Source organism: Neocloeon triangulifer, unplaced genomic scaffold (assembly GCF_031216515.1).
Source record: "Neocloeon triangulifer isolate White Clay Creek 2 clone unplaced genomic scaffold, ASM3121651v1 ptg000006l, whole genome shotgun sequence".
Classification (NCBI taxonomy): Eukaryota; Metazoa; Arthropoda; class Insecta; order Ephemeroptera; family Baetidae; genus Neocloeon; species Neocloeon triangulifer.
Genome location: NW_026775549.1, coordinates 4124351 through 4149363, shown reverse-complemented (window position 1 = coordinate 4149363; position 25013 = coordinate 4124351). Strand labels below are relative to the sequence as shown.

The window sequence follows — 25013 nt, the reverse complement described above, 5'->3', positions numbered from 1 at the left end:
ACTACTTCAAATGATTTGGAAAATTGCGTTACTATAAATATATAGGACTTTTTCACAAATAAAACTATATCGTTCTTTCTTGCACAATTTATTGGACGTTGGCTTGAGGCTTACATAGGATTAAGAGATGTTTTGAGGGTTGTATATCATATCAGTATAGTATATTTTTATTTGTTTTCGATGCTTTTTGCCGTACTTGATTATCAAATATTTTAAGCAGCATACAATCGCTGGACATGTACACATGGGGGCGTTAATATCAATTTTATTGCGTTTTTTTTCTGGAAAGTGAAGAAGTTGAGTAGTTAAAATGTTTTTTGAAATGGAGTCAAAACCCCCCTTTATTGATGAATTCACATCACTCATGTTGCACAAAAGCTCATTTTTTAAGCACACATCAAATTTGATTTATTTCGCAAGGCCTTCATATTGAAAAAAATAATTAATTAGAGTTTTTTGTTCAATTTTGAAAAACTATATTACATTTTAGAATCATAACTCATTGAACGTGCGAAGAGAAAATCTAATTACGCACATGTGCTTTTACAAATTCTTAGTCGGATCGAGTAATACACAATAGCTTATTTATCTTCATATATTGTAAAATATTAATATCTCTGTTTACGAGCCTCATCTTATTAACCAAACATTACGCAATATGCGTTACAATTCAGTAGTAGATCATCCTTATGCTGCTTTTTTATTTATTTATTTACTGCATTTTTCCGCAAAATTGGTTGCTAATTACAAGTGGCCACACCTGAGTGCGAGGAGTCGCACTATCACAGGACCAATCATAATTAATGCACACATGCTTAATTTCCAAGGACGCCCACGTACCTGAACAACACGGAGAAAAATAATTATGCACATATAGCTGCAAAACTAAACTAGATAGGTGGCAAACTGTAATCACAAAGATGCTGTTGCAAATTCAAAATATATTTGACGTACTTCTTGCAAGGTAATTATTAATTCTGGTGGCACATCCATATTGATTAGAGGAAAATGTGGAATAAAACAATGTAACAAATAAATAAATGCTGGTGTCAAAATAAAATCTTCCTAAAACTAAGTAAATAAAGTGATATAAGTAAAAAAACATAATGAAATGTATAGAATTGTGGGGAAATTCAATGTAAGTAAGACTTGATAATAATAAGAGCTCAATCTTTTTTTTAAATTTTAAATCCAGTTATCATTCTCTGCAATTTTATTCCTTCGAGACAGAAACAAATCTTACAATTAAGCGCTTTTCAAAATCTATTCAAAAATTTGAGCCTGTTCAGTCAACCCCGTTTCTGTCTCAAAGCGGCGCTTGATTTAAAAAGGCATTCTTCTCCCACCTCTGTGGTATCGAAGCACAAATTATGACCAGTTTCATCACATCGTAAAATTTTTAAGAGATATATATTTTCAAGTCGAAATAGAGCGAGAAAAGGATTTTGTTCTAGCATCTATTCAGAAGACAAGTTTGAAATGTTTGAAACAATGTTTTGGCATTAAAATAAAATAAAAACTAATCAATCCCTCCTTAAAGGCTGCAGAAGCCTCCGAACAGCTGCTTCTTCCTCTTCTCGGGTTTTGAAAGCACCAGCAAGGCGCGGCAGAGATCTGTGGCCACCAGGGAAAGGAGCCGACCTACCCTTCGGAGGCGCCAAACCCACCAGGTTATCATCCCTGATGCTGTCGCCGGACAGGGAGCGCCTGTTTCTAGGCGAACTTTGCTTTTTGCTCCTGACAAACTCGATTTTTATGCTCCTGTCTCTGCTGAGCCTCTCTTTGGCCTCCTTGGCTTCCGAGCTGAGGATGTTGATGTCATCCTCGGTCGCCATCCGCTGCGCCTTCTTGTATGCACCCTCCTGCAGACTGATGCTCTTTCTCATGACGAAAATCTGGTGATTCTCTTGCTCCTCCTCCTGCTTTGGCAAAACAATCGCCCCAATGGTGATTATCTTCTTGGGCAATTCGACTTTCGCCTCTCCGGGCTTGCTCTTCTCTTCGCTGTCCGGAGTCTGGCTGTCCAGGCTGCGAGACTTGACCTGAGGTGGTCTCTGACTGTTCGGTGAAGGGCGCCTTGTTGCCAGTTTGGGCAGAGAGGTGGCGGCCTTGGAGGCTTTCAAGCCGCGCACACATTCGCAGTCGGAGGCGTTTGACATTTCTGGTAGTGACCTCAGAAGGCCTATGGAGCGGAGGTCAGCTGTCGGCTGAGGTCCGCACCGCCCTAAGTAGATGTGTGCGCATTTGTAGAGACGGGTTTGCAGGGTCAAGACTTCCTCCAACTCAGGCTCACTGAAATTTAAATCGAGTGAGCATTTGAAAGTATTAAAAAAAATTAGAGCATACTTTGCAACGGCTAAAAATCTTTGGAAGAGCTGCATGGGTACATTATTGGAGCCCTCGGCAATGTCTGCATAGAGATCGGTCTCTCGGTTGTACAGGTAAATGAAATCATTGAGCTGCTTAGCTATCACAGCAACACGGTCCTTGCCAGCCAGTTTGCGACTAGGAACCTAAAATTCAGTTAATAAAATTGTTATGAAAAAATCTTAATCATACCTTCACAAAGTAAGGAGTTCGGAGGTTGTAAGAGGCTTTCTGCAAAAACCTGAGGATCAGTTCAGCGTGGGTCTCACACGAAGCAAAGGTGGGCCCTGCGAGGCGACGTAAGATTGTGGCCAGGTACAATCCAAATGCACGGCGAGACTGACTTTGGCTGTAAATTTTTTAATTAGGAAATTAAATAAAAATTTAAAATGTGTTTTTCTACTAAACCCTTAAATTTTGTTGTTGTAATTTATTATAGGCAAGATTTTAAGCTCAAGAAATTAAAAATAAATACATAGAATCTGTCACCAAACTTACTTTAAGCTGTTTCCATTCTCAAGGGACTGCCGCACTTGCTCTTTTAAAGCGCTCACTTGTTGGGCATCCTCTGCTGACTCTAAACCCACGCCTGGAAAATAAATAGACCATAAAATTGTGACAATTTATGCTCGATTTTCCAACCTTTGTCTCCGTCTAACATAAACGCTGCTCTGTGGCCTCTGAGGAGTGCTCGTTCGTATCTGCTGAGTCTGTCAACTCTTGGAGTGCAAGTGCTTTGGTCGGGAAATAGGTGGCGCTGCAGCAGCAGATTCAGGTTGTGCACTGCTCCAAAAGGTATGGAGCTGAGGGGCGACGGAGTGCACGGCACCCCTGTGGTGGGATCCAGGAAGGCGCTGTACCTCCTCCAGCTTTCTGGTGACGGGAAGATGCGCACAAACCCTCCCCGTCGCTCAAACTCAGCTTTTACGCTGCGGACAAGTCGAGACTCGTCTGCAGTCAGACTAGGGGTGCTTGAACTCAATCGACCTGAGGCACCCTTCGACTTTGGAAGTGTGTCAGCCGACTGCACTCTGCGACACTGAAAAAATTAAATTTTGTGTTAAATTGTTAATTCCAGACAATAACATTTTCTCTTTTTACTAAGTAATTAAATTTTAATTTCAAAATCTATGATTTTTTAACAAGGGAATGTGGATTTTTTTTTAATTTTTCTTAAGCTCTTTTCGAAAATTTTTGTGTTTTCTTCTGACAAATTTTTTTCCATTTTTTGTTTTCGCTTATAACTTTTTTGAATATTATGATGTATTTTTATTTAATTAAAACTTAAAATGAATGTTAATTAGGTTCCTTTTATGAATTTTGACTTAATTATAATAATTTCTGTTTTAAACTAATCATGTCCAGTTTCAAATTTAAAATTGACAAAAACTACTAACATTATTTAGTTTTTTGAGCAGGTCTTGAGAGTAAGACGTGGTTTTGTTAGCGCCTCCTTCATTAGCTCTACGAAGCATTGGATCGACGGCAGGAATGCCAATGAGGGTCAACAGGTCAGAGAGCATTGCTGACTTGACCCTGACGTCTAGAGGTGAATCACAGCCCAGGGACGGCGACAAGTTGACCTCCAACAGCCACGGTTTCATGTTCGAATCGATGAGAATGTCGAATCCATACAACTCTGCGGGATTAGATGAGGAGAAATAAAAATAAAGGACTTCACACTTGAACTGTCTCACCGAAACAATTGTGAGTGTGCGGTACAAAAAGTTTGCAAGCTGCCACAATGGGTGGTGCTGATGAAAACACAGCCTTTACAATAAGTTCTTCAATCCTCTGCATGAGAAGGGCAGTGTCGTGACCTTGCGACTTCAGGTGGCGCAAAAGTGCACTCAGAGTCCATTTGTGGCCAACGTTCTCCGCAAGTGGGTCATCACTCCTTTTAAAATAAATATAATTTAGATGAATTAGAGAAAGTGGTTTTTTTATTAAGAAATAAGTCCACTGGAAAACAGGCCATTGTATCAGACCATTTTTTAATTTAATTGATCTAATTTAAGCAAATGATTTAAAATGGTTAAAACTATTGATTAAAGCAACACATCACATATTCATAAATCTGAAAACATTTTTTTTCTTCTTAAATCATTACTACCAATTTTACTGAAATTAAATTAATCCCAACTTTTAAGAAAAGAATTTATAAAAATTTTATTCTATTGTGTACTTGACAGTTTCATTAAAACTTACTTGATGTAATCCGAGTGATACTTGTTGATGGAATAATTGCAAAGGTGCATGCAAGGATTCCACAGATGCTTGCCGGAAGTGTCATATTTGACTGTGGCAAACCGGACAAGCCCCTCTTCATACAGGTAGATGAGCATCGGGTCGTATGACGTTACCACCACATACAGCCGCAGATCACACTTGTGGCCGTCGATCAGCAAAGGGTTGTCGATGTACTTGGCAACAATCAAACTCTCCTCCAGAGGTACTTGTTCAGGCTGCAATTGACACAAAACATCATTATTTACCAATAAAATATTGATTCATAATTTTTTTCTCCATACTGTGCTGACGATGAAAATTCCTCTGCCCCTCGAGGATGCAACCGGCTTCACAATCCAAGGCCCTCGTTGGCGATAGTGCGCCGAGCAGAGATCCCTGAAGTCGGTGGGCATGACGAAGGTCTGCGGGATGAAGTCAAAGTTCTTGAGACCTTTCAGGTGTTGCATCTTCTCAATGTTTTTGTACAGCCTGTCTTTCCTCGTCAGTTCGTACGACCTAAAAATAAGTGCCGGTCCCATTAATTTCCACACAAGGCGACGAAAAACAATAAATAATACACGCAGTGAATGGAGCAGTGAGAGTTTTTTTATTTTTGCAACATTAAAATGGATATTACTCAACGTGCGGTGCAAAAAGTCATTGTAAGGCGCGAGAAAGAGAAGGTCGACAAGGTAGAGGAGAAAACTTGAATTGTCAGCGCGATGACAAGTGCATTTTGGCAGCGACAGAGAAAGAATCCAGTTACGAACGCGCACCTTGGGAAGTGGTTGACCCTTTGATACGGCGTCAGGGCGCGCAGAAGATGTGGCTTTGGGTGGATGCCAGTCCAGAGCAGGTTGAAGTCCGGGATGTTTTGGTGAACCTGCAACAAATTGCGCATTTCCTTTTTAATAACCTCCAATTTAGGAAAACAAATAATGCGACGGTGTAATTAATTAAAAAAAAGCAGCAAACAAACAAGGCTGCGTGTTTGTATTGAAAAAGGCTCTTAGCGCTTGGGTGTCACATTATATGATTAACAACTTTTTCCGACATCGCGGTTGCGGGTCGGCAAGGCAAGGCTGCAGCAAACCCACCGTGAAATCGCGTGGCGCCTGCGAAAATTTGATACACGACGAGTGAGGAAGATCTGTGGATTCGCCACTTTTGCGCTCGGCTTTCTCTTTCCCAAATGCAAATTTCTCTGAATGGCAACACGAATTTCTACTTAATCTGCTGTATTTTTTTGCCGCATGTCATGTTTCATTTTTCTCCTTCTTCATGATTTATTTAATTTTATGAAAGCACTGGGGCGGCCACTTAATTTTTATGCTGAGCGTTTTGGCAAAAATCTTCTGGTATAACATTTTCTTCTCATTTTCCCACTTCGGATTATTAAAATAAAATTCATGATAAAATATGCAATGAAAAAAAATTAAAAGTAACTTTAAAACTCTTTCTCCAAATCCTTAAGATATTTTATAAATTTTTCTTCAGTAATCATTTGAGTTATTCAAATGGATTTTGAAAAAGGAAAATTTGCGGTTTTTTCCCCTCAACAAAGATAAAAAATAATGGCCTAATAAATAAACTGATAGAAATTGATACAACTTCAATAGTAATAAATCACTTGCTACGGAAATAAAGTTTGGCTTAACAATTGCAACCTAGAATTTTTGCCAATCCATTGGTCACTAATTAGAGGCCTGTTGGATGGCGCAGAAATTTTTGCCGCGATATCGCATCATTCTCGTTCAAAGGTTTGCTTCCGCGATTCGAGCAGATGTGTGCGCGGCCGGCTTGACGTCAGCAATTTGGCGTCGACGGTGTAATAAATCGAAAAGAATATAAAATAAACGAGGGAGAATCATCGGCGATAATGTATATTTTTATTCGAGAGAGACAATAGCGCCGGTTGTGCCAAGTGCGCAATTTCTGCTCGAGTAAAACGTTTCACACAAGTGATAAAAAGAAGTTATATTCACCGCCAGGGGAAAAACGGGGTTTGAATTCGATTTACGCGCATTCGTTTTCCTGCTAACTGCACTTTCGCTTAATCCAACATGTGCATCTGATAATGAGAGCCTATTACTTATTTCTAGTTGCACACTGTGATACCTCGAATTTCTCCTCACGCGATGAAAGTGCCAAGAACTGGTGCAGTTGCTACTTGAGAGAATGAGTGGAAAATTTAAATAAATTTGCAAATATTGCCGCTTAGATGATTATTATTTTAAAAAAGCCTAAATTTGAGCTAAAAATGCAGCAAAGCAAAACAAAAAAATTTTGTATTTATTTAGTTTTTTAAATTTCTGTTTTTTTTTTCAATTTTAATTCTCTTTATTCATCATTAATCAAGTTTTCATTTGTAAAACTTGTAATAATACTTAATTTTTAAAACTTTAAAAAAATTACGATAAAAGAAAATATAAAATATGAAAATTTAGCAGAATTTGCGCTTTGAGGAAGCATCAATGAATAAAAAAACCAAGTTGTTAATTGTATTTTTTAATTTTTATATTCCTCACAAGTGCCGTTCACCTGCAGATTGGTACTCGGGGAAAAGGTGTGAAATTTGTCTGGAGCCGCAGCACCTGTGTTTACTAATTTCTGTCACGCGGGTTGTAGAGACGGAAACTTTTGTATTCAGCCCGCCCGCTTGAGGAAGCGCCGAAACGCACGGCTTGGAAAGTGAAGGTTGTTTTTATTGCGATTATCAATCAGCCGCGCGATTTCATTTTCAGTGATCGCGCATCCGCACTTGAACATATATTTATGTATTTATGCATCTGACGAGACGTGCGCTACAAGTGAAAAAAAAATTGATGGCGTGTGCCCAATATTTTTTTAACGACAAGTTTTAAAATACATATTCAATTTGCTTTTACGACGCAGAGAATTAATAAAATTGAGCAAGAGCTGCTCCAATTTTCACGCTCGATTAACGCACAGATATATAAATTAAAAAATGCTCCAGGAATTTCCAGCAAGGCTGCATAATTATTTGTAACTCTCATTGAACTTTCAACCGAAACAAGCGTTAATTTATTTCGTCGGCCGCACAGCGCAGGTCAACAACTTTTGCAGATGGGATTTCCTTGCGCGTATATTTATGCGTCTTGAAAATTGGTTCACGGGCGCAAAGGGATTTTCGCTCTAAACTGGAAACTGGCGGTTTTATAGTAAGGCCTTTCCACTGCAACGAGTAAGCAGAGTTCGTTTATTTCCTTATCTCCTGAAAGTGATTGAGTAGATTTTGTTAAATAATTTAATTTGAATAATCTCGTTGAAATTAATTAGGTTATCAACTGTTGATATTAATCAGGCTAATTATTAATACTTATCTGAAAAAGCTGTCCGCCCTTGGGCTGATTTGTAAATTTTATGTGCAAACATAAAAATGCACGCTAATTTTTTGTTCTGGGATTACACTAATCAAGGTCGTTTCACTTTGGCCAGAATTGATAGTCAAGAGGCGCGCGCAAAAATGAAATAAACTGCTCGAGAGTGCCAAAAGTGCGCAGAAGAGAAGTAAAACTGATTCGCAAGAAAACACAATGGTCAATTTTCTCTTGTCGGCTTCTCAGAAAAGGTGAGATCATCATGGCAGATTTGCATTAAAAAGAAATCTGCCACATGATTGGTGAAATTTTTGCCCTGCAATATATCAAATCACACTTGAGTTTCCAAATAAATTAAAAGTTCCAGTTGACCATCGTTACACTGCAAAGCCGAATCAAATCTAACTAAAGATACAATTTTGATCGTTTTTAATTTGCTAAATCAGATGAAAATGAATGTCACGAATTCGTAATTTTTTAATAAATGAGGAGTCAGATTTATTTATATTTAGTGAACGTTTTAAATTTCCTTAACAATTGTAAATTCAAATGCAGAAATTATTAAAATTACGGCGAAGACTTTTCAAAAAATATATTTTATAATCTTTAATGAATTTTTTATTGATATTTAACCAACCATCTGATTTTCCTGAATTGAAAACAAAATTTTGAATTTAAAAAAAAGTTAATTCATGCAAAACTGTGGTCGATTCTGTTACGATAATGTGCGGAAATACGCATTTCTCTGGTATTTTGCTTCCTGTTGTGCATTTTTTATTATTCATTCAGATTTCTTTTCGGGCTCTTTTATTCAACAACAGAAAGTTTGAAGATGAAAAATCTAATTTAGTGGAAGAGTCGCACAGATGACCCTTATCTGGTAGAAAAGGTGCAATAATTTCCGGAGGCACTCAGCTTGATGAAATTCAGAGATCGCGTGCGTGTTGCTTCTGTCGCTCTCTCGAGTGCACAAATTAATTAACTAATGAAATGAGTCTGGGTGGAAGAAACGCACGCGCGGTGCATGTAAACAAATGCAGGCAGAGCCAAGTTGTCTGGCGCGACCGCTGTTAATTAGCATTTCTATTTAATAGGCGGTGATGCGCTCACTCGTACAGGCTTGTTGTGGAAAAGAAGTCTCCAGCGAGTCTGGCGTGCATTTGCTCCACTTTCACCCCGCAACCTGCAGCCACGGCAATTAAACTTGAAGCGCGCGGCCGGCGTGATTCACTCTGAGCCACACAAAAAAATGACCCACCACGTAATAAGCACCGCTAATTTCGATTTCCTCAAATAGGTGAAATTTTTGTGCAACCTAAAACCATTATGCAAGTTTTGACAAAAGTTTAATTAATTTTTTTCCCTAAATTTAGCTGCAAACTAGAACTTCGTTTACAAGGCAACAACACGCATAAAAAAATAATAACTTAAAATATCCGATAGAAAAAAAAGCATACATTCTCTGCAAATAAAGGCTTTTTGGGAAGGAAACTAAGAAATTGACTTTAGTTATTTTTTGTAAAAATCATAAATTTGGAAAAAAATTTATTTATTTAAGGAAAAAACAGTTTTTTTCAAACGCTAGAAGAGCACTAAATAATTTTTCCTCTCAAAACTTCAAGACATTTGATATTTTGAATGAATATTTAAAATAAATTAGGATTTAATCTGCGTAGTAAATTGGAACCGACTTGACAGAAAGAAATTGTAGGGTTGCTTGACCTAAAATTTATTCCTGCGCATTAGCAATTGTAATTTTCCTCTAAGTACAAATCGATACAAAATCTAAGCCTGCGTGGATTTCCAAACAGCGCTTTCAAATCTCTCCACCTCCAAACAAACATTTGTTGATATTAACTTTCGCAATTAGAGCCATTCATTCATGATCTCGATGGAGCGGCTGGCAGTCTGAGCGGCTCAATCTGCTGGAAAGTGGGAGCCGCGGTGCGCGCGCGCACCGCTTTTAAAATAAAGTTGCCAGCGTTCATGAGAAGCCAGTCAGTTCAGTTTCAGTGAACGTGCCCTCGAGAGCACAAACGCCGTCGTCATTAATTCCATGTGAACAACAAATAAATGTGCTTGTGAACGAAAACAACGATTTTCTCCACTTCGTGTCCGACCCAAACTCCCGATGGCACCTTTGATTTTCCCAATGTGGTACGTATAATAATTTTGAAAACTCAAATTCGGCCGAGAGGAGCAAGTTTTGATTCACCTTATTTTTATGGCCACATTCAAGCCGGTTTCAAAACAGCACCGCGATTTCCTCCGTATGTCTAGAAAGAAAGAAAGAAAGCTAGTCCATCGAATATGTAAGACAAATATTTGTTTTCTGCTGACAAATCGTTATTAACAACCTTTGCCTTCCTATCTAACAACGAATTTTTAGCTTTTAGCGTGACTGACATTATTGAAATATTTATTCAGTGACTTTGATATTAATTTTCATTTTGAGATCAAATTTTATACTCTCATTTCAAGTTTCGGAACAAAATTTTTTGAATAATTAATTAAAATAAAAAATTTACCCCTAATAAAGTCTTTCAGCAAAATGCAATATGAACAATTTTGATCAGAAATTGGTTTTCCGCTGCTTTTCATAGAATATAGGTCACGCCTTGGGACACGTGTCCTGGAAAATGTGCCGCTGCTGGGCTGGCTGGGCATTAAGTTGTATTATATGGGGAGGCTATTCGCGTCGCTCCTCTCCAGCTCCAGAAAATCGATAGCGGCGCTCGCGAAATCCAGCCTGCACAGCCGCTTTTCGCCAACATCAATCTCGCTGGCAAATTAGCCGTTGGCCTTTGGCCGCTTCCTCGTTCAAAAGCACCCGATCATTTAGTTTTTACCCGTAATTGCACTCCGCAACTTTGCACGCCGTCCGTGTCAATTAATCACACGAAACGTCAACTTTATAATTGGCGCTGCGGTAAGTGCTGCTCTTGCTTGGTAATTGCGCCAGTGCATGCAGCAACAGTTTGCACTTTTGGTTTTGAAAATCGTATATGGACGTCGTGTGCTCTCAAAACTCAAATCTTCTGCTGACATGCGAGAAAAACTTGTTCCGCGAGGCGAGAAACCGAGCAGGCCACATGATCACCGACAACCTGTGTGGCAATTCGCGGCCAGTCCGCAATTCCGCCAGTTAATACAACAGCAACAAAACCACGTCATAATGCATGAATTATAATTTGTATAATTAAAGGAAAATAATTTTTTCACTTTCCTGGTGCTGAAATTTCCACGTACCATTGACAAGCTTATCAAGTCCTGGCAACGATATAAAAAAAAGGAGGAAATTCCGGGCTTTTTTTTTGATAGGAAGTGTATTGCAGTAGATATAGAAGGAAATTCTTAACTTTTTTATTACAAATGGAAGAAATTATTTTACTATTTAAAGTTCAAAAAAACATCTCTGAGGAAATAATTGGAACCAATTTTTTTTTAATAATTGAAATTTTAAATATTTAAAACTTGCATTTTTTTTCTAAATCGATTATTTTTTGAAGTGAAGTGATCGGGCTTTTTCCTCGTTGTAAAGTTTGTTTTAATCAGAAACAAAACGTCAGCGTTTGCTCATGAAATGGGTTGGTACTAGAATTAGTTAGTTCAAAGATTTTAAATTTATTTGCTAAAAATAAAGGTTTTTCAAATTGCTCGTTTTTGGAATTTTCTTGCTCACAAAAAAGCTTCGCAGACCTTGACCGAAACTGGTAGAGTCGTTTTGCTTTTAAATAAAAACAATCTTTACAACAAGGAAAAAGCCTGACCTCTTCCAGGATAATATTTTGTTGATAATTAAAAAAAAAATGTTTATTTATATATTGTAATTTTGAAATATAAATTTCCTTGAATCAAACGTAAAAAATCCTCAAGAGTTTGAATGAAAGCATTACATTTTAAGATGCAATGCTGAATTTAATGGCTTAATTAAAAAAGTAGCGAAATTCACTAGACGTTTGTTGTAAATTACTTCTTAGTTAAGTTAAAAATTATGCAAAAATTAAAAGTCATTCGCCGTAATTAAAATGTTATATAAATCGCAGAAAGCCTTCGAGAACAGTCGACTTTTCCTAATCTCTCTTTCTTTCGACGGCGGCCGTGAAATTCTGAATTGAGAAAAGAACTGCAGTCCTCCCCCCTCGCTAAAGAGGATGCTCGTAAATTAGCATGCGTTTTAAAGACGCAATAAGAACGAGTTCTGCGCCGCCGCTGCCGCCGCGTGTCTCATTGAACAACATAATACATCCGACGCCTCCACCTTATGTAATCGTTTCATTAGCCGATTTTTGTGCTGCGAGATCGAGATGGGATGTGTGAGGAGCGCAAAGGAGGAAGGAACCTAGACCTAAATTTGAATGTGTGCGTTTGGCCTTGTCGTGGAAATAAACCAGCGAGGCGGCGCCGCGCCTCTCTAACTTTTCAACTTCGGCGGCGAGGCCGCATTCGAACAAATCCCATCGACTCCCCTATGGCTTTCGGTGTGAAAAATAAGGCCATCCAGCAGACAGAGACAGACACCTCTTGATGTTCGCAGTTGAGGGTCGACCAATAAATTGTGCACTCCACGCACTTAAGCTTAATCGCCTTCAATTGTCAAGATTAAATGAATAGAATGACATCATGGAGAGATGGATCTACAGATTCCAACTCGCAAACGCAAACTTTCTTCAAATAGGTTCAATTTTTTTTTTTACAAAAATCAAATCAATGTAAATTGCTTCCATAATTTAAAGAAAAATGAATGGTTTCCCAATGTTTTTATGAAAATTAATAGTCTTTAAAATTAAATTTATAGACTTATAATTTTTAATTAATCTCTGATTGATCTGTTTATTTATTTCAAGGAAAAGAAATGATAATTTGCAAAAATATTAACTTTTGAGGACTCATAATAAAATATTTTAAATTTAATATTAAATTCGAAGATCCTCCTGCTGGAAGTAAAAAGTTTATAAAATAATTTTTGGCAAACCAAGGAATATTTTCAGCAAAATTGAAATAAAAACAAATGCTTTCCAGGAAGCATTTTAGCATTTTCACAGGCCAAGACCAGTTCTGTGTTATTCTATGCGAGTTACATAAAAATGTGTATTTTCGTTTTTATTGCGAAACCTTTGTTTTGCCGACAGATTAAAAAAGCTTATCTGCATGTCTTGAGACGCGCAGGGAGTCCCGCGCTTTAGAGCAAAAACGCGGTTTCGTGCGGGAATATAAATAAATGCGGAAGGTCCAAGTTATTTTATTTCGCTGCGCTTCACGCAAGCGGCGCGCCATTTATTGTTTAGACCTTGACACCGAACGGCGGCGTCTCTTCTCGATTCTTTTTACTCACTCACTTACGTGCAGTTCAGCACGAAATCTGAACGTACGTTTATACGAAAATTATTTTTCTCCAACCCCTTCGTGAGCGAGATCGACGTTAATAAAGCCATCAGCACGGTTAGTCGAGCAAGGCTTAGCGACCGAATCGATATTTTTGTCGAGACAATGAGGAGAAGGTTCAAGCATGTGAGGCAATTTTTTGCTCGGCCAAATTAAAATAGATTTTGGCTCCCGCTTCGCCATTCGATATATTAGCCGTCTCGGATTTTAAGTGCCAAAAGTTGCAAAGATTCATAGAGGTGACGTGGAATTTAATTGCGGATCGGAAGAATGAATCATATGTGTGAGTAATTTTGGTGGTAATGACAATTACAAAGAACTATTTCCTGCATATTTTTTGTTCATTCAAATTGCGTTTTTTTTTCTTTCTAAAATTATTTCAGATTTAATATCTATAGATTTTTTTTCTTTAAAATATTTTTGTGCACCTTTGAAAGTCGCTTCTTATTGATAGATTAAAATAATGCTCTTTTTATCAGCTCAGTAATTAACTTATATTAAAATCTTCTTGATCATTTTAGTAAAAACAGGAAATGAAATTAATCTGAAAATTAGACTTTGAATCTCATCTTTAAAGTTAGAAAAATATACAAAAGCAATCTTGATAGTAAAAGACAATTGTAGAAACCACTAATCCATTAATAAACCTGCTGTAAAGGGGCACGTTTCAGTCGTTAAACGAGAGCTGAATCCGCCTGACGAGCAGACGAAATTTATTGAATTTCAATGCACGCGGCTGCAACGCGCGCGGCTGACCCAAATTCGGCGCGCACGAAAATAATGTTGTACAAATGCGATTCGAAAAGCATTATTGTCGTTGCATCCGCCTGTGCGTTTATTTTGGTCGTGCCCTTTGCTTCGTTTCATCAATCCAATAAGCAGGGCTCGTCGAGTGTTTGATAAAAACAATGAGAAGCCAAACCTAGCCCTTATCAACGCAAACATTCGGCACTGCTTATCTGCCTGCGACTATAATTGAATTGATCTGGGAAAATATTTTGACGGCGATTTGGCAACCTCGGCAGTGTCATTACACTAACGAGGGAACATTGCCAATCTTCACTTGCTCAAATTTTAACTGCCAAATAGAATTAGCCTTATATGGGACTTCACACGGAACAGAATAGGACACTTGTGACATTAATATTTAGATGAAAATGCAATGTAAATTATTTTTTAGCGTTGTTTTCATTGAACATTTTGCAGCGATAAAGATTTAATAACAATAATAATTTAAAAGGTATAAAAGTTTGAAAAAAAAATTGTAATAATAATTTTATATTTTAAAATAAAATCTTATTTTCATCATTTAATCATTTAAAAGTATTAAAAATGAATTAAATAGTTTAATTTTAAATTAATTTAATGGTAAATTTTTGAAAGAAATTTAAGGATAATTAATAGAAATTATATCAAATTTTTTAAATTGATACTTTTTATTGTTTTGACAAGATTTTTGACAAGAAAAAAAGTTTCATAATGTCTGGTAATACAAAAAACATAATTGACTGCAAAATAATATAAAATATGATAAAATATAAACACAAGTTTGTTCGGTTTGATTGTAACATTTTTTTTTGTATTTCATTGCAGAAAGGCCGCGTCGCTCGAGATGCCCCAAAGAAAACAGCCAAGAACGCTGCAGACAATATGCCAAGAGTGTATTACATCTCATCTGGCCGTCACCTGTCGCAAGCTGCAGGTATATAGACGCACGCATGAATTAATCGAACCGCACCTTTCTGACTCGGCCTAAGGTCACGCTCACTCCGTGACATATTATTTTCCACTATATTAATTGCGCCTCTCGATCGCGACTCGAGCGCCGCGTGTGTTTTCGTTCGGATCGGATTGCGTTTTTATACTTTGCATCACAAACTCGGCGCACATCATAAACAAAAGATGGATGCTTCTTTTTCCATTCATTGATTCGCCCCGAGCGTTTCTTGAATCGCAGCCTTGATTAGCGAATCGTAACGGACTGAGCGAAAGAATACGCAATCTTTTTTATTACTTTGTTGTTGTTGCTCATAAAATATTTATTGTTGCATGATGATAAGGCAAATAAATAAGAATTTAGTTAAAATGTTTTTGAATTTGACAAGTGAGCAACAATATGTAAAAAAGGTATATTAAAAAATTATTGTAAATAAAATAAATTAGTAAACTGGACCAATGTAAAAGATTGTTGCTGACAAATTTCTTTTATGACTTCTCACTAATTCTAAAAGGCCAAAAAAGATTTGATTCTATAAATTTGAAGTTCAAATAATTTTTAAAAATTTTCTCATTGCAGTCGGCAGCTCAAGATGGAGCGGCGGCGCAAGTTCTGAGCCTGGCCAAAAAGCAGCTCAGGCCCTTGTACCTGGCAACCCTTCCAGGTTCGATTCGGACCGATCTCCTACGTGAAGCTTCCCGTTTGCTGAGTTCACCGCCTCCAGACGGCTCCAGCTCTCCAGGCGCTGGTCCCGCACCCCTTTATCTCCTCACCCTTTTACTGGCGCCGGACGTCAAAAGTCTGCGCATCGAACTTTGCTGCTACTATGGATGCAGCCACCAGGTGCAAATTACAAAGCATTGGCAATTTTTTAATGAAAAAACATTGAAAAGGGGGAGTAGGAAATCCGCGTTGAAATAATCACAATCAAGGCTTTTAAAAATAAATTTAAGCAATAAAAAATTATGTATGGAATTTTTAAAGATAATTAAGAGTATAATTATAAATTTAGATCTTTTTATATTTCTTACAAAAGTTTAAAATTAATCAATGTCGCCAGTTTAATTTGTCCTCTTTTTAATAATTAATTTTACAGCATAGAAACTGTATAAGCTGAACTATTTTTTTTTTTATCAAATTCGGGGTGTGGTTAAGATGAATTAATTAGCCGGCCTCGGGATTCCGCGCGGTGCATCAGACGCTAACGAGTTTATTGCCGGGCAATAAAAATAAATAATGCAAGCGCAAATCTGGCACGTTGCCCGAATTCCGCGGATGCAAAATGATATCGCAGCACTCATGCCAGACGCGAGATTCGTAATTCAATCCGCATGACTCGCCAGTTGCAATGCAAATAATTTTTGGAAAGGGCTCTTGCGTGCCGTTGACACCGAAAAATTGTTGCTCGTTTTTGATCCATTCCTTTTTCGCAGGCGGCACTTTTGCGGCTGTTGGCGCAGGAGGGCACTGGCCTGCGCAGTCTGGAAATCGCGAGGACGGCCCTCTTGAGGCTGGACAAGGCCCTGCTCAGGTCGGCCCTGACGGCGGCCCCTTCCCTCAGGAAACTGGTCATGCGAAACATCGCCAGCGATTCAATTTTGCAGGTGAATTTATTAATTTTTTCGAATAAAAAGTACGAGCGCGGGTTGTAAAAAAAAATGTTTTACGAGCTCGCGTTGCAGCTAAATGCGCAGCAATTTGCCGGCGCGGCTTTCACTTTTCATGTCTAATTGCTCTTTAATTTGCATCAAAAACACCTGCTGAATATTTAATGCCTTTTTATTCCACTTCTGGGGACGATCTTTGTGCATTTTGAATAGTAAGACTCGTCTCGAGAGAGCGGTAATCTGAGCAGGCACTTGCTTTTGCAACACCAATTAGACATGAGATATAAATGCACGTTTTGAAACGTGCAGAGCTCTTGACATTTCAACTTAAGACGAGAGTGCCATTTGCTCGTCTTCTCGATTGCCTGCGACCCAGTTAGGTCACCGAGTGAGACAATATTTGCACTGCTTACCTGCTAAAATAATCAAACCTTGCATAACTGTGAGGAAAGCCAAAAGTGCGCCACCGCAAATATTAGCATTTGGCTTTTCGCCCAAGACCCCTATTGACCAAGCGTCGAATTTCTCAGGTGATCGGAGCTAGTTGTCCTAGTTTGGAGGTGCTGGACGTGGCTCACTCGCGCCAGGTCACGGACAACGGCGTCCGCGACCTTCTAGTCAGCGTCGAACTCAAGGACAAAGTCGGCAACCAGGAGCAGCCCCAGAAGTCGCCCGTGCACCGCTGGGCAAAACTGAGGATGTTGGCAAAGTTCGTGCCCTGGATGAAAAACGAAAACTCGGGTATTTAGAAAGTAATTATTATTTTATCCTTGGCGCTGACGTGAATTCTTTTTGCACAGATAAACAAAGAAAGGTGCTTTTGCACTATTGCGAAAGACGAAACAACCTTTGCTCTTCGCTGCACACCCTGGACATAAGCAACACCGGAGTGAGCACGGCAGGAGTTCTTCTCGCGCTAAATCACGCCCCTGGACTTCAATCCTTCGGCGATTATGCACACACTGTGACTGCCCTTGAGGCGCTGGACAAGACGCCCGTTAATCATCAAGAGAGTCACAACAACAGGTGGAGTGTTTTCAGAATTTAGAAAATGATAAAATTAACTCATTTAAGTAAGAATTTTTGCTTATAAAAAAGATAAAAAATAATTTAAAAAAGACAAAAAAAAAGCAAGAAAAGGGATAATTTAAATTTACACAATCACAATAGTTATTATAAAAATATTAAAAATATATAGTTTTTATTTTTATTTTTAAGAAGCAAAAACTTTTTGCATGTTATGTTATATTGTCCTTTTCTTTCCACACATAGAGATTCAAGGCTAGATTAATTCTCGTTAGTATGGTAGTATTTTTTTTAGCTAGAAGAATATAACAAGGACCGTCTTTGAATTACCTACAATTTTGTAAGACAAAATTTGGTTGCAGATTTAACCTGATTGCGGCGAGGACGGCGCGAATCACGCAGCACCGCCTGGAGGTGATGACGCATTACTGCCCTGAGCTCAGGGCACTCGTCCTAGACGAGCCCCGGCTTCCCGCGACTGCCCTGCAGAGTTTGCCCAAAAACCTGTCCATTCTTGCCATACACTCGGCGCCCAACAACGCACTCTGGCTCAGCTGCCTATACTCGCACCTGAAGACCAACGGGCACACCCTGATGGAACTGACCCTGAGGTTCAGCTTCGTCAACCCCAACGAAGTGCCGCGGCCAGCCAACGTTTTGGATCTCACTCAGGTTCAATGCAATTTATTTTCGTTTGAATTTTTTTAAATTTATTTCTCGTAGGTTGCGAATTCGTGTCCGCAGCTGCGCACCCTGATCGTGGATGGCTTGAATGTGGCCTGGGAATCTGACCAGGGGATATCCTTCTCGGACAAAAAACCCATGCCAAACCTGAAGGTGGCACATTTGGGCAGAATAGTCAGTGCCCAGGCCATTTCCAGGCTTCTCAGGTGCGCGCCAGATCTCAGGGTAATGCACATCTTCTGCTGCCTTGATCTGCAGGACCGTGATCTGCGGCACCTCGTTCCCCATATGAAGGTTTTTATCTTATTATAATTGTAAAAAATCCGTACATTTTTTATTGTTTTGATTGAAAAAGTTCAATAATTGAAATAAATTTTAAGATTAATGAAAAATTAAGCTAATTTGATGGAATTTGCAAAATTTTAAAATTTATATTTATCAAATGAAACAATTGAGGTTGGCAAATATTTGATATTCAAAAATTTTTTATTTTAAAAATGATTCAAACTTTATTTCAGAAACTGGAATGTTTCTATATCTACGAAGCACGCCAAGTGAAAACCTTAAGTGCTGTGAACGCACTGATCAGCTCGTGCGGCCAGTTGAGCAAGTTGGGCAACCTTGGCAGTTGGGGTCTCGACTGTGAGAGTACAAGGGCGGTCTACAGCCAAATCAACGGCGGCCAGTTGCAGCTCGAACTGCTCGGTGGATCGCACTGGTTCAACTCGCCGTGCATTCACACCACATGAGCAGCGAAACCACCCTTTACCTGGTGCCAAATCAAGGGCTGTGGATTTTTTAGTGCATTTCCAGTGCCAACCGAATCAAACGTGGACATATCAAAAGTTGATGAAGGTGAAGAGGAGAGTATTTTCTGTGTCTACAAGCTAAATAAATGGATGTGTGTATGAAACACAAGTTGCCATTTCAATTAGATGCCGTGCCAGACTGGATCGAAGCCAATTTGGCGGATAATTTGCAGAAAGCACTTTGCGCCGGAGATCGAATTCCAGGCCAATGTCAACAGCTAAATGTTTTATCCCCATGCAAATGGAAGAGTGAAAAGCTGTCCATCAAATGATACATGAAAGGAGAAATTTAAAAGTTTTGACACGCTTGTCTGACAATCGTACTAAAGGTCATGAGGTTATTTTTGTAAAGTTCTTTGCTTGAATTATTGATCAAGTTTTCCGATTAGTCTATTAGTGGCAAATCAATAACTTGTGACTTGTGCTGTCCTTGCAAGTTGCAAAAGTAGGAAATAATAAATAAAGGTCAGTTCATCAAGAAGTCTTATTTAAAGTAAATAAGTAAAAAAATTAGACACAGAATTTCATAAGAACAATATAGCGATTTTGTAGCTTTAAGGCCACAAAAGTCATTTAAATTAAATGATAATGGCTTCTCCTCATTGTGAAATGAACTCATGTCTATTTTTTAAAGCTCCACGTAGAAAGGTTTTTGAAATGTTATTTCAAGAAGAAATGAACAAAATCATGGAAATTAACAGAAAATCAGCATGATACGAAGCAGAGCCTAAAATTAGTTCTTCATTCCATGAAAAAAATTTAAAAAAAAGAGACAGATTTCAATAAAAACTTCAATTATTGTTGATAAATATGAAAAACAGAATAAGAAGAAGACAACTTTCTTTGATTTCCCAAAACATGTTTTTTTTTTCATTTGGCGCGGAGTGAAAAATTAATAATAAAAAATTGCCTCCATCCCCCGGCCAGATCGAGTTCAAAGCCCTGCGATCGCCCTCGATGATGACGCGGCGCGCAATGCAATTTGTTCCAAGGACCCTCAATGCCATCGATTTCCTTTTCTCGCCACTAATCATTACAAGTCAGCGATTTCCTATCGCGCAAAACTTTTGAAACACGCATGCAATGCCCTGTTTAAAACGCCAGGCGTATTGTCATTATTTCTGCGTGGCAGATGCGCGCCCAAAACTGTTTTCCCACGACTTTTTTTTCGCAAAACAACTCCAGGTAGTCGAGTAGGCGAGTTTTTGCGGCAAGAACTTCTTTTCCGCCGCATTTTAATGGCGAGGGATGGGAAAGTTTGTTATTCAAAGGCGGCGTGTACTCGGAAAACTCTCGAGCACTTCTTCCTCCGCCTTGGATTTTTATAATGAGCAAAACCCCGGCAAGAGCGGCTCTTCAAATTACACTATTTTTCCTGCAAAGCTTGGCAAACTTGCAGGGCTCGTCGCTCAATATCATAAAAAAAAACACACAACCGGCGCAAAAGTCACTCGACAGAAAGAAGAGTTCAATTTTCGTATCCGATTGTTTTACGCAACGACATAACAATATCTTCAAGGATGTGCAGAAGTCGCAAAAGCGACTCTTTTTTTCTAGGTCTCTCTTTTCCACGAGAATTGCACAGAAGTCTTAAAAATGGAGAGGTGAGTCGCGGTCTGATCAAAGAACGAATTGTATTTTAATATTAACCACGCGCGTCATGCTCTGAAAATAAAAATGCTATTTTGACTCATCCGAGTCTGGCCCATCAGCGGAGAAGCGTTTAAAAGTCTCGAAATCAAATCCGTACGAAAATGGTCTGTGTGGCCATAATTTTCAAAGGCGCTTCAAATTTGGATTAGCTTCCGGAGCGTGAGTCACAATTGGAAAAAATTATTCCGTAGTCACGTGCGAAGCAAAACAATGACGACGGCGAGGGTTCAATGTTTCCGCAGCACCTGGCTGATGTGAAACGAAATTTATGGCCGCGTGGGTTTCGATTGTCGAGGCGCCGCAATAAAAGAGCGGCAAACTGACAAGAAGAGATTGGACAAATTTCTCGTTTTAACCATTTTTTTTTAAAATATCAAATACAATAATTTTGAGAAGGATGACATACAAAATATGCGATGTAATTTGGATGGAAAAATATTCAACTCATTAATTAATAGAGCGCAATTTTAGCAGATAAATAAATTAAAATAAATAATTTGATTCTCAATTTAGTCAGTTCGTGCAGTCAACATATTATTTGTCCCGGCTAAAGTACGAAAACATGATTAGATAGATTACAAATCTCCGAGTTGTTAATTTTAATCTAATTTACCTACGTAATTTACATTATAAAGCTTGTGACCTTCATCTTAGCTGACCGTTTTTGTTAAACTTTTAAATTGATAAAACTCTCCAGATTATTTAGAAGTAGCATTTGTTTTAGTTTTCATGCAATTATTTAGTTAAAAATCCCCACCGTAGTTGCTGTGCGAAAATCTTAAGCGTTGAACTGCTTGATTTGTATTTTGACTCTTTTTTTTAATGAAAAGTTAAAAAGTTAAAAAAAAAAGTATAATTAAAACGTACAGCTCGTCGTGTGTCTAAATTGGTTATTTAGAATCATTTTAAAATTGAAAGTATGTACATTCTTGGCTGCTCCCAAAAGTTCTTCAAATTTCTCAACAAAATTAAATTTTCCGCCTAAATTTAAAGGAAACGTTTTTATATGTGGCTCAAAATGATGTTAAAAAACGAGCAGATGGTTCTTGAATTGAGACTTTCAATGTAGAAGTCCAATTAATATTAGAACAGGAGGGGCGCAGAAACAAACGCGGCGCAAGATCGATTTCGCGCGTCATTAGTCGCGGCGGTTAATTGCGGGCCTCGCGGCGGCTCCTGAGCGTTTAATTTTCCTACCTCTCGCATCCCGTGGGCGTGGAGCAGGGCTGAGATGAGTTTGGTCTCGGCCTGGATGGTCTTGTAGGTCATGTGGAGGGCGTAGGCGGGAGGGTTGTCGGGCCGCTCGGCCAAAACGCCGCACCTGAACTTGAGGAACGTGTTTTTGCCGCCGAGCGGGCCACCCACCAGCAGACTCAGGTCCCAGTCGCCCTCCCGGCTGCTGAAACGAAAACCGCAAAATTTGTCACCAGAGTAGAAAAAATAATGTTAACAAAGTTTTTCGCGCCTCTCTACTCTTTTAACCTCAAACTTGTGAACATTCATTGTGTTCGCTTCAAAATCACTTTTTTTAAGGGAAGAAAGTAATGCGATTTAAATTACTTGCACTGCATGTTGAGAGTGACAAGTTATTTACGTACAAGAAGCCCTATTGAGAACGTAAAAAAAAATCAGCATGACTTGAACTGACAAAAAAAAAACTCTTTGGCAAATTGAGCATGTGTGGTATTTGCAAGAGACATCTCGGAAACGATTTCTGTATTATTATATTATTGGGGTGAGTTTTATTTTCATTTCGGTCTAAGCTGCCAATTATTATTATTATTATTATTATTGGGGGCGGTCGATAAACTCCATGATTGGGAGAAAAACTTTCGGTTTCAGAGAAACAAGTGCAGAACATGTTGTTTTGAAGCAGTAAAATAATAGAGGCCAAGTTGCATGAAGCTTTCGTTGAGTTTCTTTTTTTTCTTCTATCTTTTGTTTGTTAAACTCTCTCAGTGGTTAAATGGAAGTCACGATTTTTTTAGCGATACGTCACGTCAGATCAACAGTTTCTCACTCCGTGAATTAAAGTATTCGTTAAATCGAATAAATTTGTCTCAACAGTTGTTACGGAAAATGAAAATCGATTATTATGAAGAAAGGCGTTTGCTGACGTCGAAAAACTGAATTATTGATTTATTTCATGTGCATGTAATTAATGCATGAATTATTTTATAGAATAAGCTGAAAGAGAATCCGTAACATTGCAGTTTGATTCATTTATTTTAATTTGTTCTATTTAAAAAATTCCGTGTTAAACAATGAAATTGCTAATTTAAAATAAAAGTCTATGATAAAAAATGGAATTAATTAATCATTGGCAGATGAAATAATTGCAAGCCGCTCAAATAGCAAAGGAAGACCTATATAAATTTAATAAAAATAACACTTTATAAATTTACAAATGAAAAAGTTCATATTCACAGAGAAAAAACATCGATACTAACTAAGGCTGTTTTGAAGTTGGAAAAAGTTATAGTTTCCGCAGAAGAGAATGGTCAGCATGCAACTTTGCGCTTTTCAGCCTACGGCGCTTGGATTGCGTGAAAACGCAAATTGCGTGCGTGCTTTAAATTTTTCCACTTTTCATCTGGCATTCGCCAGTCAGAAACTGACAATCGTGAGTGAGACGGGCGTTGAGTGGAGAAACTGATTAACCAGCGACGCATGTCATACTTAAAAAATAAAAATAAATCAAAGCCAGTTTTCAAAATAAAATTGCACATTAAAAATTTGCTGCATTTACAAATAATAATGAAAAAAAATTATGCCTAAAAAAATGAAAAATTCAGTAAAAATTAAAAACCTTTTAAGTTTAGAAAATATTTTGCAGATAAAATTTAAAATTACAGCAAATTTTTTGATTACAATGTAATTATGTGCACTTAAAAATTCCCTAATTTCTGCTTATAAATCAAATCAAATATTTCATTGCCGCTTTAATAATTCCATAAATTGAGACAAAAGAAATTTGCTAATATTAGGAATAATGAAAACCAACTTTTTTTTGCAAGTCAGCCAATATGAAATTTGTAAAATTTGCAATTTGCGAAAGAGTAATTTGGGGGTCAAGTGATTCTGCTGCCAACGGGGTGACCCCATCTCGGCGGGGCAAACAAAAGGCGCAACGGACGGACCGAATCTGGGTCGCTCAACATCAGCAGCACTGCAGCAGCTGTAAAAAGTGAAAGTGGCCGGAATGCACCCATTGTTGTGGCCGCGGCATAAAGAAGTGTTGACAGAAGCGGCCACGGCGCGGCGTGCTGCATTTCGTAGTATTCGCTCCAGGGTACGTCAACCTTTCAAAACCAACTCCCTCCCCCCTGACTGTGAGTTTGACACGCCAACAGCTGGACATTGATCCTTGTTAATGAACGCTGCAGTTTAAAGGTCTACAACTTTGTTAATTTTTAATTCCATTTACTCTTTATTTTTTTTTTAATTTTCTCAGGTTGAATTAAATAATTACCTGTGACCCTGGCTGTCTGGAGGGACGAGTGCCAGGTCCGCCCCAGCATCCTGAGAACCTTCCTCCTCCTCCTCTACGAGGCTGCCCCCTGCAACCATTGCAAGGGAGGCTAAAACCTGTAAAAATATAATTGAAATTAATTTTTTTTATAGATTTATATTTCATCTTTACCTAAATAAAGAAAATTTCAAAATAAGAATCTCTACAAAAGTGTGATTAAAATTAAAAGAAAAAAAAAATTTTTTTAAAAAAGTTTTACAATCAATGTTTGCTTAGGGTGGGCCTGGCCCTCAGATTACTCAAGAGTTTAGGATTTGACGGGGAATTCAGACGAAATTCTTTTCATCTTCACCACCCTTCAAGTCAAAGTCACCTCTACAGCCGGAAGAGTCTGATCAAAAATCTGCCCGTGCAGAAGCAGCAGCAGCGATATGCATAAAATAAAAAAACAAAAAACAGCTGCGGATGTCTGCATTGCGGTGCCGGCGGCCGCGACCGTGTGGCCGCCGGAGGGCCCACTTGCCTTGCTCATGTCTGCCGAAGGTCAAGGGCCATCGCCTGTGGACGCTGCAGGGCTCGTTCGGCGGCGTCTCGTCCGCAAATCGCTGACAAATCGGCCCGAAAGCGAGCGAGAAATGCGACAAACTGACGGGCGGCTCAGCCGATTCGCTGCTCCGACTGCTCGCCCTGGTTCCCGATCGGCCGCACCGCACGTGGAGGCGC

General features: G+C 38.6%; 2 protein-coding genes across 3 annotated transcripts; one reads left to right on the top strand and one right to left on the bottom strand.

Annotated features, from left to right (window-relative positions):
* Positions 1–80: 80 nt before the first annotated feature.
* Positions 81–24972, bottom strand: LOC132194279 (tubulin polyglutamylase TTLL5-like). Of its 2 annotated transcripts, none has more exons than XM_059615450.1 (13): positions 24814–24972; positions 24291–24406; positions 22016–22217; positions 5373–5479; positions 4899–5112; positions 4576–4832; positions 4065–4264; positions 3765–4006; positions 3010–3406; positions 2866–2956; positions 2560–2716; positions 2347–2513; positions 81–2292 (listed from the first exon to the last, which is right to left on the bottom strand). In XM_059615450.1, the coding sequence occupies exons 1-13, from the start codon at positions 24820–24822 to the stop codon at positions 1524–1526; spliced, it is 2928 nt and encodes a 975-aa protein (XP_059471433.1). In that variant the 5' UTR covers positions 24823–24972; the 3' UTR covers positions 81–1523. The 2 variants fall into 2 exon arrangements, with proteins under 2 accessions (XP_059471433.1, XP_059471434.1); XM_059615451.1 differs by having other exon boundaries at positions 22016–22214.
* On the top strand, positions 9929–19933 carry LOC132194339 (uncharacterized). The gene is made up of 9 exons (XM_059615536.1): positions 9929–10094; positions 14916–15024; positions 15619–15882; positions 16473–16643; positions 17177–17387; positions 17447–17672; positions 18035–18344; positions 18396–18650; positions 18875–19933. Exons 2-9 carry the CDS (start codon positions 14935–14937, stop codon positions 19103–19105), a joined length of 1758 nt encoding a protein of 585 aa, XP_059471519.1. The 5' UTR covers positions 9929–10094; positions 14916–14934; the 3' UTR covers positions 19106–19933.
* Positions 24973–25013: the final 41 nt, after the last annotated feature.